The sequence below is a fragment of the Ochlerotatus camptorhynchus genome, unplaced genomic scaffold, assembly GCF_037179485.1.
Source record: "Ochlerotatus camptorhynchus isolate MF236.1 unplaced genomic scaffold, CSIRO-AGI_Acam_v1.1 ptg000488l, whole genome shotgun sequence".
Lineage (NCBI taxonomy): Eukaryota > Metazoa > Arthropoda > Insecta > Diptera > Culicidae > Ochlerotatus > Ochlerotatus camptorhynchus.
Genome location: NW_027040973.1, coordinates 50,610 through 65,616, shown reverse-complemented (window position 1 = coordinate 65,616; position 15,007 = coordinate 50,610). Strand labels below are relative to the sequence as shown.

The window sequence follows — 15,007 nt, the reverse complement described above, 5'->3', positions numbered from 1 at the left end:
GGGTACCACCAATGGCATCACAGGGACCTTTTCCATGAGACGTTGCAAAAAATGCCATTCTGCTTCTAATCCATGCTTAAACTGAAATCTACACAGACTAGCTAAGTTTTTTTTTTGTATTGTGATGCTGCCCCATCTGAAATAAAAGTAATTTTAGAAAAATCTATCGATTTTTTAATAAAATCTATCATTTTTGAGATAAACAACTGAACTGCAACTGTATCGTGAGTCATTACTTCTGATATGATAATGAAGCTAACATTTTCAAGTTTACTGTCTTTCTTATAATAAACTTCAAAAGAATGTATTGTTGCTTGAGAATTATTCCAGTGATATCCTTGAGCAGCGTTTTGGATAATAAATGAATAATTTTCAGAAAAATCACAAATTGCTAGAATTTCGCCTTATTTTAATGATTTTTTTTTTATTTCTTAGAAAAGATGACTGTTGTTTGTAAATAAAGTTATGAGTTATAAGTTTGTTAATTTTATCAATGAGATACGGAACAAATTCATCAACAGGCTTGATAATCGTTTCCAAATTACAACGATCAGTATTCAGCCACTTTTGAAACACAACATCTTGTTTGTCATTTGATTCTAATAGCATAGTAAGTTCCTCTTCAATATGTTCATTGGAAGCACACTTTTCGCAAGCACGGAAAAAGCAATCAGTTGTTCTAGTGGAAATATTACAAAGCATTTTTTTCTATTACTGCATCTGGTGACAAAATTCTTAAACTGTTGATCATTAATTTTATATTTTCATGAATTGTACAAATACATACATTATGTATACCAGTAGAATCAAGCAAAATGTAATGTTTTGGTCGCAATTGTGTAAATACAGTGAAACCAATATTAATATCTTTATATTTATCAACAAAAATCATGTACGCTTCTTTGAGGGACATAATTAACAGGCGTTTTTGAACGTGTTCTTTTCGTTCATTTCTAAACTCGGAAACAAAATCATTTGTTCCGGGCATAGGTCTACTAATATCATTGTCATCAAAAAAAATCCCTAACTAGTTTTTTGTATCATCGTTGATCCCATGCCCACTTATTTTGTTGGGTGTGCTTAGAATACCCTGCTCATTAACAAGGCTCTTCACCTGCCTCACCATGTACGTTGGTGCGTTGAATTCTGCTACAACTTTATTCACGGACCAAGACTTTGGCAATACTGATAATACTGTTATCTGATTTTCTGTCAGCTGTAGGGGAATTGATCTTCTCCTTAAGCTGCACAATCATTTCTTCGTATGCCTCTACTTTGCTAATGTCTGCTGTATCTAGGCCAAATATATTTCTTCGCACTGCTTGTGTAATTTCTAGAGATTTTATTGAACGATAATCCATGCTCCTCATGTTCCTCGATGAAATTGGAGATAAATTCAACGTTTCCACAAAGCCATTAAACTTCTCAACATTGTATGGGCGTTGCATATCATCTGCTGATAGAACTGACTCCAATGATGGAACCGTATCTGAAGGAAAGAAGAAGAAAAAATAATTAATAAGTGCAATTAGAAAGTTGCAGTTAAAATTTGATAGAATCATCAGGATGACTGTTCTTACCTAGCTCATCTACGGATTGATGGCCACTCATTGATGGACCTGAATCATCACTATGCTGCTGCCCACTAGTTGACGGTTGGATATTTACTTCATTTTCAACCGATCGGCGTTTTTTCATAACTGGACTTCTATTATGAGATATCACGCTACGGCATGACTCACAAATACTCATCGTTTCATCAATTTCGTGGTTATATCCCATAGAATGTATTTTTTCTACCATCGTTGACGATATGGCCCGTAACTTATTTCGGTTGCATCTCGGATTATTTATATTTGCACAACATTTCAATCCTTTGAGCCTTAATTTACTACTTTGGTCCATGATAATAATTTTACTACAACTTGTCTTCACAACTTTCGTTATCAGATTGACTGCTGTTTGTATGAAATCAACCTTAGTTTTATAGTGCTCATAGGTATAATGAAGTGGTAGGTATTTAATGTTAATGGTTTAGGTATAAATAACAGAAGGGCATATAGAATTATGATGCGATACGTTGACTTCCCAAATCGTTGTTGATTCGAAAGAAGATCTCAATTTAAATTTTATTCATACCTAACTCTTTATGGATAATTTGAGCAAAGAATTCTAAGATGCTATAGGATTATCGGATTTTGCCTCAGTAGTAGACAATATAATCAATTATATTATTTTCTAATTATATAAGCCCTTTTCATATAGAGTTCTCGATTAATCCAAGTGATTTTCATATGAAATTCTCGATTAATCAAAGTGAACTTAAGTGCTGATTAGACAAAATTGAATCGCTAATTGAGCTTCATTGGATTCTGCGATGATTTTGAGCTTCACTGGTTTAGGTTTGTGTGAAAACGGCAAATCAAAAAAAAAATCAGTTCAGACATGAAAAAGTTTTTGTAAGAAAAACTTTTTTTTCCTTAAAAGTGCCCATCTCGCGATGTATGAACGGATGGTAGTAAACATAAGTTTCATCCAAATCAAACATGGCCATTTTTTTATTAAATCGACTTTAAAATTTAAAAATCGTTTTTTTTCAGTGTAGGTCTCACATGAAATTTTTTCCAGTATTTTTTTTCGATAACTTGGACAATATTCTAAAAGTCATCGATACAACACAATTTTGTAGGAGTTGTCATTGGAAAAACTAAGTATGCAAAGTGGCATATTTAGTCAAGGTCCACACATCCAGAAAGTTTCATTGAATCTGAGAGGGTGCTGCCAGCTCCGAATACGATTTGGCGCAAAATACGTTTTTTTTTTTATTTTAGGTTCATCTGGTTGGAAACTGACAATGCACAAATCATTTGTTATATTGCAGTTACTATGAGAAAATTATACTTTTTTTTTGTTTTGCATTAAAAGTATAGTACCTTCGAGAAAAATGTGTATATTGATTTTACAAACAACTTTGTAGAACATAGTAACAAACTAGATAATGGAACAAAAGGCATTTTGAGAAGAAAAAAAAAATGTTTTCAGGGGCAAATCGAAAAAAAATGCTCCCTAACTCCAATACAATGCAATACATACACACTTAGAAAAATCCATGTAAATTTAGATGCTCTGAGAGTGACATATACAAGCGTCAATTTTGACATAGATTTGAGTCATAACAGACGTGAAATATAGCTAAATCAAACGTACTTTTCGTCGAGAAACGAACTTTTCAGCCTCGGAGCACTTAAAATTACATGACATGTTTGTTTACGTCTCATTTTTTATGTCAATGATGGATTCCGTCACGTATAAAATTAGTTATTTCTAAGTGTGTATCAAGCTGTAACACTGACAGATTCTTTTTGTCGACTTTCTCTATGCATTATCACGGCCATGTTAAGGCATTCCCAACTATTTTCACCATACATATCTATGAAAGAAGCTATTCACCCATATTCTCGTTTTCGTTCAAACCGTATTTTCCATACAAAAAAAAAGTTTTTTTGTATGGAAAATACGGTTTGAACGAAAACAAGAATATGGGTGATTATCTAGCTTCCAATACGACAAACACGGTAAGAAACGGTTCTGTACCCAAGTTATTAACGAAAGAAAGTCGATGAAGAGAATCGATCAATGTTACTTAGGACCTAATGCAATGTTCAGCTTGATATGTATACAATACAAAGCAGCTTGAAATATTTTTTCTACAACTTTGCCAGACACATCAACCTTCTATCTCGACATTATGAAATATAATTTTACATGTAGTTTTTAGGGGATTAATCACAAAACTCATTTTTTTCAAAAGATGAAGCATACCATGTCCATCAGCTTTGTAAGAGACGTCATCACTCAAAATCCACTTTTTCATGGTGCTCTTAATTAAGAGCGTGAAAATAAACTTTTAAAACACTGTGCAGCGGTGGCAGTGCGGGATGTGACGGAAGATACATGGTGAAGCTGTTCCATGCCGTCATCACTGATGAATCGATTTTATTTTTCCCTCTCCGAGTTCCGTGAATCTTCGCCTAATTCAATGCCAAGCGTAATAAACCAAGCTTGTGCAGGGATTCGGTCATTTTGACTCTCGCCAACTTTTTCAAAATGGCGTGTTCGATATGTTTCAATAAATCATAGCACGAAAACGGCTCATCTGATTGAAATGACGTCTTAAATAAACAAGGTAACTTATTGTAAATTGTAATTTTTTTGTCGCAATTTGTATGTGATTTGTGTATTGAAATATATTTTCTGGAACAACAAATATGTTTTCTGCATGAAAAACAATAAAAAGTATATGTTCAAAATTTATAGTAGTAAAAGTTGATACTCTACGATTTTTGCCAATTAGACAATTGAAAGCTTATCTAATTGGCAAAAATCGTAGAGCATCAACTTTTAACTACTATAAATTTTGAACATTATATCCACTAATACGTTTTATTGCTTTTCATGCAGAAAACATATATGTTGGTCCAGAAAATAAACATAATTTATGATATATGAAAAATGTATGCTTTTCAATATTGAAATCTTCACAGTTTTTTTTTCATTGACGATGAGAATATGTGTTTGTTTCATTGTGTTTTCTACAACCTTCTCAAACGTCATTTCGATTAGATAAGCCGTTTTCGAGCTATCCTTTATTGAAAAATATCGAATACGACATTTTTAAAAATCAGGCGGGAGTCGAAATGGGGGAATTCCAGCACAAACACGGTTCATTGCCTCTAGCGAACAATTATGCGTACTTTCATGACATTTTAAGAGGTAAATTTAAAATTTGTTTATTTTTTGATAATTGACCTGGAAATGCTCGGTGGCGATTCTCGATCTGGTTGAGGAGACTGCAGGGAAAATGATCGTTATAACTCCCGAGACCGAGAAAAACTGGGAAGAGAATGTAAGCGATGTACAGAAACAGAATCCACCTGTATTCAAGGAACAGGTATACTACTCATAATCGCATATCAGACCCATATGGATAGGAAATCAAGCAAAGATGGAACTGATAAGCGATTATGGGCAGTATATTTCTACGAGTTTTGTGGACGGAGAGTAGAAAGAAGCAACGGTTGAATGAATTGAAGAACTTGGTAGAACAGCAGTACGTATGTACGTAAGACACATAGGAGAAGTCAACCTGACACTGCTTCGAAATAGTGTTTTTTTGACGTAGGATTACGTCTTTCGGCAACATATTGGGGGTGCAATTTAAAAAAAAACCAAAATTAACCGCGGGACGAAAATAGGTCAGGTTTTGACCACATATACCACTGTCAATAGCAGATGAATTTTAATTCTAAATAAGCCAAAGAATTGGGAATTTATCTACCAATCTGCTAAATTGAACACTTTATTAATTTTCAATAGGTCACTATTGAAAAATACACAAATGTCCAAGTTTGCAATGGTGATCAAAATTATAACCGATTACCTGCAAACAGCGCATTCCCTAACACAGATTTAAAAATCGAATTCGATCCTGTCTCACTGAACGGTGCTCATTCAATCACCGTGTGTGGTGGTGTCCGGTCGTCAACGTCAGCAGCAGCAGCAGTGATTAGCGTGTGGCGTACCCCACGAAAGGCAGCCTGCAAGCAGTGAGCTGCAGAGCCCACATGAGCACCCATAGAAGGAGGAAGAAGCCGCTGGATCGAAATCAGTTTCCTCGTGAGTAGCTGTGGGTCATTTATGCCAAGCGTGTCAACCTTGCTCCAAACAATTAACAGCTCGCCAACCACACCCCAATAGCTCAGCATTACTGAACCATCACGACTAAACGGTCCTTTTCAGGACCACCACAAATTTGTTAAAGAGTATGTTTTGGATATTGTAAAGGTTATCAATCGGATGTCAGCTCCCGCAAGCAGCTAACTATCAAAACTCAATCTGGTCTATAGAAGGTGTGGAATTGTAGGCCTGAATGTATTGGTGCAATTCGTTTTTCACTAGGTTTTCATTTCGATTCGCACGATTCGTTTACTCAGTCATCCTTGTAGTGGCGTCATAATGTTTGTTTCGATCAGCATAGGAAATTAATATGAATTATAGAATTTGTGCATGTTACCAAAATTTTTGAATGATCTGCCACTAAATGTTGAGATAATTAATTGATTATTGAATATCACACTGTGTATACCATGAAAAAGCAGCCTGTTTGTGAGTTCCATATAACATACAGTTCGCCAGCCTTATCCGTGTTGAACACCCTAATAGATCAGCATTACTCAACCATCACGAGAAAACGGTCGTTTTCTGGACCATCATAAATTTGGTAAAGATTATTTTTTTTTACGTAGGATTACGTCTTTCGGCAACATATTGGGGGTCCAATTTCAGAAAATCAAATCCGACCGCATTACGAAAAGAGGTCAGGTGTTGATTACATACATATAACTCTGTCAATAGCAGATGGATTTTAATTCTAAACAAGCCAAACGATTGGAAATTTAGCTGGCAAATTGCTACAATGAACACTTTATTAATTTTCAATAAGTCACTATTCAAAAATACACAATGTCCACCTGTTGCAATGGTGATAAAAGTTATCACCGATTACCTGCAAACAGCGCATTCCCTAACACAGATTTAAAAATCGAATTCGATCCTGCCTCACTAAACGGTGCTCATTTAATCACCGTGTGTGGTGGTTGTAGTAAATAATGCAGACCGTTGAAAAATAAAATGTTTAAGACTAGAAATGTAAGCAAAACAAAAAAGGAGAATAATTGACATTTATCGTCCCAGTGCCAAAATGATGGATATTATCGATCTCATGAAAACATATGAATACTAGTGTGAAGCCGGGGGGAGCTTTATACTATAAAGCTAGCTATAAAGTTATTATATCCCGGACTAGTGTAGTTTGTGGATTAGAGGTCTGAGATGGATCTCACCGTGTGTGTGCGTGTGTGTGTTCGATAATATTCGGAGATAATAAAGGATGGTATGCTTCTGTGTGTGAGTGTTCATAGTTGATAATTAAACGAGATGATGTGAAATGGGAATATTGGTGAGTGGTTTCGCTTATGAGAGAGTGAGATGACCATATTTGATAGGAGGTTTGGGAAACACAAAAAAGGCTCGAACAAGTTATTCAGAAAACTAATTTTGATGCGGAAGGAAGTTTTTATTCAAGCGCTCCTAAAAAAAATGGACACTGAAAGCAACGTCGGTCACCACAATGGCGCAGCGATTGCTCCCAAATTGTAAGTATACGGAAATTTAATTGGAAAGAACATTTTGCAGTGAATTCTAACTTGTTATGCTGAAAATTAGTGAAAACTAGAAATGGATGTTGAGTGTGCAGATTTTATTTTATCGGTAGTTATATAAAAAAAAAAAAAAAAAGATAGAGCGAGTATTCCTTTGATGGTCGGCCATCTTGAAATTAAAAAAAAATGTATTTTCAATAAAAATTAATACGTACAAATTCAGTAGGCTCCCCATGACCTGATGGGTGGTGAGTAATCTGAAAAGAGTTGCAACTGATTTAAAATTATAATATATGCTTCAGCAGGCTCATCATGACCAAATGGGTGTTGAGTAGGCTGACAACGTTTGAAATATCAGTATGCTTACCATGACCTGTTGGATGGCAAGTAGGCTAAATAAGAAATGATGAATTAAGCAATACAGCAAATAAAACAAAATTAAAAAAAAATTCAGTAGGCTCACTATGACATGATTGGTGGTGAGTAGGCTGAAAAGACTCGTTTAGTCAATATAAAATAAAAGAATTCTTTCGACTGAAATTGTTAGAGCAGCTGGCAGCAAAAGATTGTAAACAAACCAATACTGCATATGTGTGTGTTCCTTAGAGAAAAGGGCTATAGAAAGAAGGTCGCTGCTTAGGTTGTCGAGAATACGTAAATTCCCCTACTAAATAAATGAAGTGAAATTTATTTTAGGTATTCAACACGAGAGCATTCTGGGACGAGAAAGGTTTGTGTATACACTTTGCGGGTAAAGCGCTGTCCAGACTGAGAAGTTATAACATGTCTGAACGTTCAACGTACTATAAGATATCTATTTTATACTCACCTTTGATAGCTTTGGTGAATGTTGGTGGTGATGTTTCCGCTGTTACTAACTGAATCACCTTCAAAACGCACGTAGTTTGAATTTCATTGTAGTTGTTTTTAGCTGAGCAGACGTATTCACCGGCATCTTTATTTGTCACGTTATTGATTACGATCTGTCCTATTACACCGCTGTTAAGTAGTTTTACGCGATCGTTGTAATCAATAGCTTTTTTATTTTTCTGCCATTTAATTATTGCTTGGTTGCCGTTGACAGAACAAATCATTTTAACTGTTTGGCCTTTCTGAGCTGTTATATTATGTAGTTGGCCGGCCCATGTTAATTTATTTTTTGAATCTCTGATAACATACGATTCCTCCTTGTAAGGCTCAGCAGGAGGTTCAGCCCGTGATGTACCACGGGCAGTTGCATGCTCTTGAGCTAGTTTCGCTTCCTGTTCCTGCTTTTCTAAGAGCTCTTCCTCTGTTAGAATCTTTTTATCGGCATGGTGCATACCAGGAAGATGAATGTAGTGCACCTTAGCAGTAAAATCGACTTCATGTGAAATCACTCGTTCTCCTGATGAGTTCTGTGCTATACACGTGTACAGTCCACTATCGTCTGCTGTTGGATTGTATATATTTAATTGAAATATTTCGTTACCCTCATATGAAGCACGAACTCTATTATCTAAAGTAACGGGATCTTCTCCCTTTAACCAAGTCACTTCAGGTATACACCAGCTTGGTTTGGACATAATTTGGCACTCAATTATTAGATCATTCAAGGCATGGTGGTAGTAATCTGTTAGAAAAAAAAAAATCGATAAAGGTATAATTAATATCACTTTGTGCGAATGCATCAATAAGATAGAAACATAATAAGAGTTGGTGTAAATTTTGGATTTGTCAATACATATTTTTAATGCCATGAACCATTTTATTTATTTCTACGTGATATTTCTGATATCTTTCACCTGAGCTTGATGCCATTAAGATTGAATAATTATACTTGTGTCCATGCTTGCAATTGCTCATTACAACTAAAATGCTGTTATTCGGAATTATGAAATTACTAGATATTATAACTATATGTTTTATTTGTGAGATGCAGAGAAGGAGGTAAAGTTCGTGTATGACACATTAAACCTGTCAATTCAACTTTCAGAGGGTTCCAATTAGCAATTTTATGATGCTGATTGTTCACTCATTCCGATTGCTCATTACAATTAAAATCGTTTACTGTGACTGTTTGAAAGCAAAATAGATAGGTTTTATGTATCACTAATTTTACATCCTCTACTTGCATCTTACATAAAACAATCATTATCATTGTATCTCAAAGTTTCATAATTCTAACAACAAACCTTTTAGCTGTAATGAACATTTGGAATCTTGCTTTTGTCACACCACATTCGAATCTGGCCAGGGGGGGCTGTTAATAAAAATATATTTAAATTAAAACAAAACTTGCAATATGGAATTAAACCAAAAGGTAATAGTATTGCCGCGGATACACTTGTATGACAAACTATGAACATGAGCATTATTTGTATAATAAATTATTAGCACATCCAAAAACTATACAACTGTAACCATGGATTTGCACATAATTTAATTAATAAATAATGCTCCTGCTCATTGTTTGTCATTCAAGTGTATCCGTGGCATAAATTTCAACCATGATAAATTATTTCTTAGTCACATACTTCGCGTCCGCTTTTTTTTAATGCAAGTAACAAATTAAATTTTTCGAATTTTAAAATACGTTGATAGCTTCAATTGAATAAATGAAAATGGTAATTACTTTCTGATATTAAAAAAAATGTGGTGAAAATGGTAATTACGTTCAAATTGCATGACCTTTTTTTAGTACATCATCATTTTTGTAGTTACGGATCGTAAAACTAGGTGCCGCATTACCATTTTTAGCTTTGCTTTGATTCGTCGATGGTCTCCCGCATTATATCCGCTTGCGTAGCGTTAACTTAAACTTCACTGTAAAACAATAGATTTAGCTGTCACCTTGCTGCAACGCTTCAGATCCGGATCTAATGTGAGTGACTCTTTAGAGTTAGAAATTTTTTGAAACTATTAAACTGGAATATCTCTTCAACCTATCCACATGATAATAGACACCTCCAGAGTTGCAGAACCATTTAAATTAATGCCACCAACTGAAAGCTTTCGAGCTGATTGGTTCATTAGATTGAAATGTGAGAATTGAGGTATTATTGTACTACGGAAAACTAAAAATCATAAAGATTTTAGGATTTTAGATTTTTTTTTCAATACTGAAACGTAGACATTTAAGTATTCTGATTGTGCTTATAATTCCAGTTGTATTTTAAGGAATAGTCACTGTCTTATATAAATTTATAAGGAATTCGAAAAATAGCGAAAAAATAATCAGATTTCAGATATTCGCTCTAGAAATTCAATGAAACTCGTTAGTTTGTGCTGTAAATCATAACACGAATACGACTCATCTAATCGAAATGAGTTTTAGAAAGTCTTAGAAAACAGGATGGACTTTTCAGAAAAAAATGCACACCAAAAAATAAAAAATAAATAGTCTAAAAAACTTATGATTCAAAGCTAATTAAAGCTTATCAAAGCTTATTGAAGCTTATCAAAGCTTATCAAATATACTATTTTTTTTCTGATATGCACACTTTTAAATTGATCAAAATAGTAGTAAATCTAGACCTGTGTGCCGGTCATTTAATTTAAAGCCGCCTCGACGGCGGCGGCGTAAATTAATCATAGCCCGGAGCCACTAAAGTGTACTTTTTGAATCGGTAGGCGCGACCACTTGGCAATGAAATACAATTGTAAGATAATCTAAATGATAATGGTAATGATAATGTTTGTTTTATGCACTCCAGGCGTCTCTCAGATATAGGAATTAGGGTAAAGTTGTGTGACATAATTATATTGTTGCATTGAGGATGCGACATAAAAACTAGTATTTAACTGAGTGTTTGATTACATGAGCATTTTGTGTGATCGTTGGTTCTGAATATGGACAAACAGGCAGATGAATTCTATTCCTACTCTTTACTGTAATATGCTTGGTGGCCCTGAAAAGAGTTGCCAAAGTTGGTGATGATTTAACCTCCGAAACCAAACAGAGTGCGTCTCTGTCACCAGCCATGGCCGCTTACGCTTGGCGTGTTTAGTGTAGGTGACAGCATCACGGATCTCATTTTTCAGGAACACCTTCAGCACACCTCGTAAATCAGACCGGAGATACGTCAGATACCGCCACAGCGAGCCAGACGACGGATGGTGGTTATCTCGAAGAATTTGCGTTTGGCGATGAGTGTGCAAAATATTACGCAATTCCATCCTCCCTATTCGCACGCGCCCGAGTATCGGAGGCGAATGCCACTTCGACTTGTTTCGTCTACTTACTACTCTCTGACGACTGTTCTGGGGAAGCAGCATATGCATGTAGGTAATTGGTGGATTTGTTAGTTAATTCGACGCTTTTGGAAAATGCTGGACATTTACCAGTTTTTCAATAGTTTCATGTTGAAAATCAACATTCGGAAGCATTGTTATCGATGCGTAGCCATATTTCTGATCGATTGGTGATAAAATTATTGAAGTTGGACCAGGGGCAACTTCAACGTTCAAAATCTATCTTAATTTGTTACATGTTCCATTTTCGGTTTTCACAAAGTGTACCCCCATATAGAAATCAAAGACGTAGTCCTACGTCAAAAACTCCAAGCTTGGGGCCTTTCTATACATATAAGCTTTTCTCATGGAAACTCTACAGCTTCTCGATTTAGTTACATGGGTCTTCCCTAGAGCTCATGTTTAAGCCCCTTTTTTATAATTTCTACGTCAGAGAAATTGACAATTGTCTAAGTGACAACTGCACGTTGAGACAACTTGCAGATGACGGCGTAGTGTCTATGACAGGACCCAAAGGGGTCAACCTGCAAGGACCCTTACAGGATACCTTAGACAATTTGTTCAGCTATTCAGCTAGGTATCGAATTCTCCACGGAGAAAACTGAGTTGGTTGTTTTTTCTAGGAAGCATAGCCCAACAAAACCAAAGCTTCAACTTTTGGGTAAACCGATCACTCATTCTATGTCTTTCAATTATCTTGGGGTCTGGCTCGATTCTAAATGCACCTGGAGATCCCACATTGAGTGTCTGAGACGAAAATGCCAACAAAGAATCAATTTTCTCCGAACAATTACCGGAACGTGGTGGGGAGCCCATCCGCAAGATCTTCTAACGTTGTACCGGACAACGATTTTATCGGTTTTAGAGTACGTTAGTTTCTGCTTCCAGTCCACTATGGGGATTCAGGTGGTTATTAAGAAGAAGACCGACTTCTCTCGATTCGGATTCTGTAATCTGCTATCGAAAGAAGATTATTTGATACATAAAATCCCACAAAAAGAGTTCTGAAAACCGACTCTATTACTGCGATACAGGTAATAGAGTTGGTTACTCGCCTGTTTTTGAGAAAAGCAGTCATATATTTGAAACTTAATTTCTCTAAATAGAAACAACCTAGTGCTTAGAAATAAGACGGAGCTGAAAACTTAAATCTTAAGCTTTCAAATGGTAGGTATATAATTTTTTTTTAAACAATCAGAAAAAGCATGCAATATAGACCAATAACAATTTTTTTTTTTTTTTTGCTTAAGTGTTCAATAAAACAAAGTTTGCCATTGTTTACAATCGGGACAACATCCACGATTATCTTAAGAGTACCTGCAAAAAAAAAAAATTAAAGTTGAGTATATTTGACTTAACAATTATAATTAGTGATAAATCAAATATTCGGCAGCTTGAACTCGGCTAAACATAAGGTCTGTTCCTGTACCTTTTTTTCTGCTGTTGCTATAAGATACTGTAAAATAGACTGGGAAAACCAAGATTAATAAGTCCAAAATGTTCAAAATGCGTGTTTTTAACTTACTTTATTAGGTTTTACCAGATTCTTATTTTACTGCAACATACAGCGGAAGCGTTAAAAGCATGTGCGGGAACAAAACTATTATTTACTGAAATTGTACCACACCATGTTGTACCACAGTTGAAAAGATCAGATATAATAGAGCGCTTTCCCGGCGCATGTTAGTAATTTAGCTTCCTGTACCAAAATCAACATTATTCTTTCAACTCGATATTGAGATAGGTAGAATCTGTATTATTACACTACAAAAAAATATTAGTATTTTGAGAGCCCCAGGGCAGCAAACTCAATGAATTGAAAAGGCATTTGAGTACATCTGCGGAAACTTCCGAGTGAATAAAAAAATCAATAAACCTTGACTTGTCAAAAGATAAACAATTATAACGGAATTTAAAGGAAATAAACCAACCCACTCAAAGCTCTTCATAAAGGGATTCCGTTAAGAGGTTCGACAAATTTAAAGGATTAAAATTCCGACATCTATGGGAAAAGGCTAACAGACAAAATTAGCGTTTTGAGTTTGTTAATAAAGATTTTATTGACGCGTAGTTTAACATGGAAATATTCGTGGAAATCGAACCAGAACCTTCAACTTCATCGGGACGTGGACGGCCATCAAAACAATTCGATGTATCAAGCGAGCGTAGTAAACGGCGGAAAATAAACGCGCTTTTGGTAGCAAGAAGAACTGCGTACAATCGTCGTGAAACCAGTCTTGTTAAAGTGATTGGTCACATTTTGAAGAACAGAAGAACATTTCAACAGAAACAACTTCACAGAGAATAGCATTAGAAGAATTATTGAGTGGCGTTGATGAAATTGACGATGGTTTTGTTGAAGATGCAAGTGTAGAAAATGCGTGAATAAATATAACAGCTAACAATAAATTAAAACATTTTTATTTTGCACAGTTACCGAAACACTTTACTAAGAAAAAAAAGCTTTGTGAAAGAGATGAATGCTTCCGTCAAATTTCAGAACTATATCAAAGATTTAATTGTGATTGATTAACAGTAAAAAAATGACTTTAATCAATTAAAAAATATTGGGGATCATTTTTAAAGATACTCAAGATATTTTCCCCAATTCAACGTATCGCATCGTCTCTCTTTCACTTACGAGACAATAAAAGTCACTTTGTGAGGTGACTCTCGATGCAAAGCAAATATAGAGTCTTCTCACAAGGCGTGACTTTCATTGCCTCGCAAATGACAGAAGGTCAACCTGATGTACAGAATAGGGGCGATTGCTTAAGGCCTTGATCTTGACTTGTAAAGTTCCATCATCTTTTTGGTACAGAATAGTTAGGAGGGCACCGAATACCATTCTGTGATTTACATATAACCAGAACTTCTTGAACTCATAAAGATTTTCGGGACATTGTCTACGACATAATTTAACCTTACTCAATGACCATAACTCCAGAATACTTTGGAAGCAATTAATATTTGATCACTGATACTCTACGGGGATGTCCAGAAACCACGTGGTCCATTTTTTTTATGATTTTGAACCTCTCTCCACAACGTGGTCAAACGTCCATACAAATTTCTGAAAATTTGTATGGATCGTGGTCTTTCGTCCCCCCCCACTAAATTGACTACGTGATTTCTGCATGGCCTCTAAGATGCATATTGCGTTAAACATCATTAGTAGGGACCTGATGGCATGTCAAATACGTCGAAAATTTACGAGTCAAACCACATTAATTCAAGAGGACATCTAGACCTCAACTTGACAACATTTTGTAGACCTTAAGATATCACATGACTTCAAAAACATCTTGAAGCTAACAATTCATACCCATACTATCATAAATCCAGACAAAAATGCATAAAAAGCACGCAACTATTTTTGACCACCTTCTTGACTGTGCAGTCGGCGGCTAAAACGCACATCATCAAACTGGAACGGATCCAGTATCGCTGTCTTCGTATCGTGTTAGGATGCATGCACTCGACTCATACGATGAGTCTTGAAGTGTCGGCGGGCATGTTGCCACTCTCTGATCGGTTTTAAGAATTGTCCCTCA

At 35.5% G+C, this 15,007-nt stretch overlaps 1 protein-coding gene across 2 annotated transcripts in view; it reads right to left on the bottom strand.

The window, feature by feature from the left end:
* The window catches only part of LOC135712506 (muscle M-line assembly protein unc-89-like), a 140,760-nt gene that overhangs the window by 109,775 nt on the left and 15,978 nt on the right, over positions 1-15,007 (bottom strand). The window contains exons 1-2 of one of the 2 annotated variants that reach the window (XM_065235453.1): positions 9,891-10,148; positions 8,050-8,832 (exon numbers count right to left, since the gene is read on the bottom strand). In XM_065235453.1, coding sequence (XP_065091525.1) covers positions 8,050-8,785 — 736 coding nt within the window. In that variant the 5' untranslated portion in view covers positions 8,786-8,832; positions 9,891-10,148. Of the gene's footprint in view, positions 1-8,049; positions 8,833-9,890; positions 10,149-15,007 lie in introns of those variants that run through there. The other variant, XM_065235452.1, reaches the window with a different exon arrangement.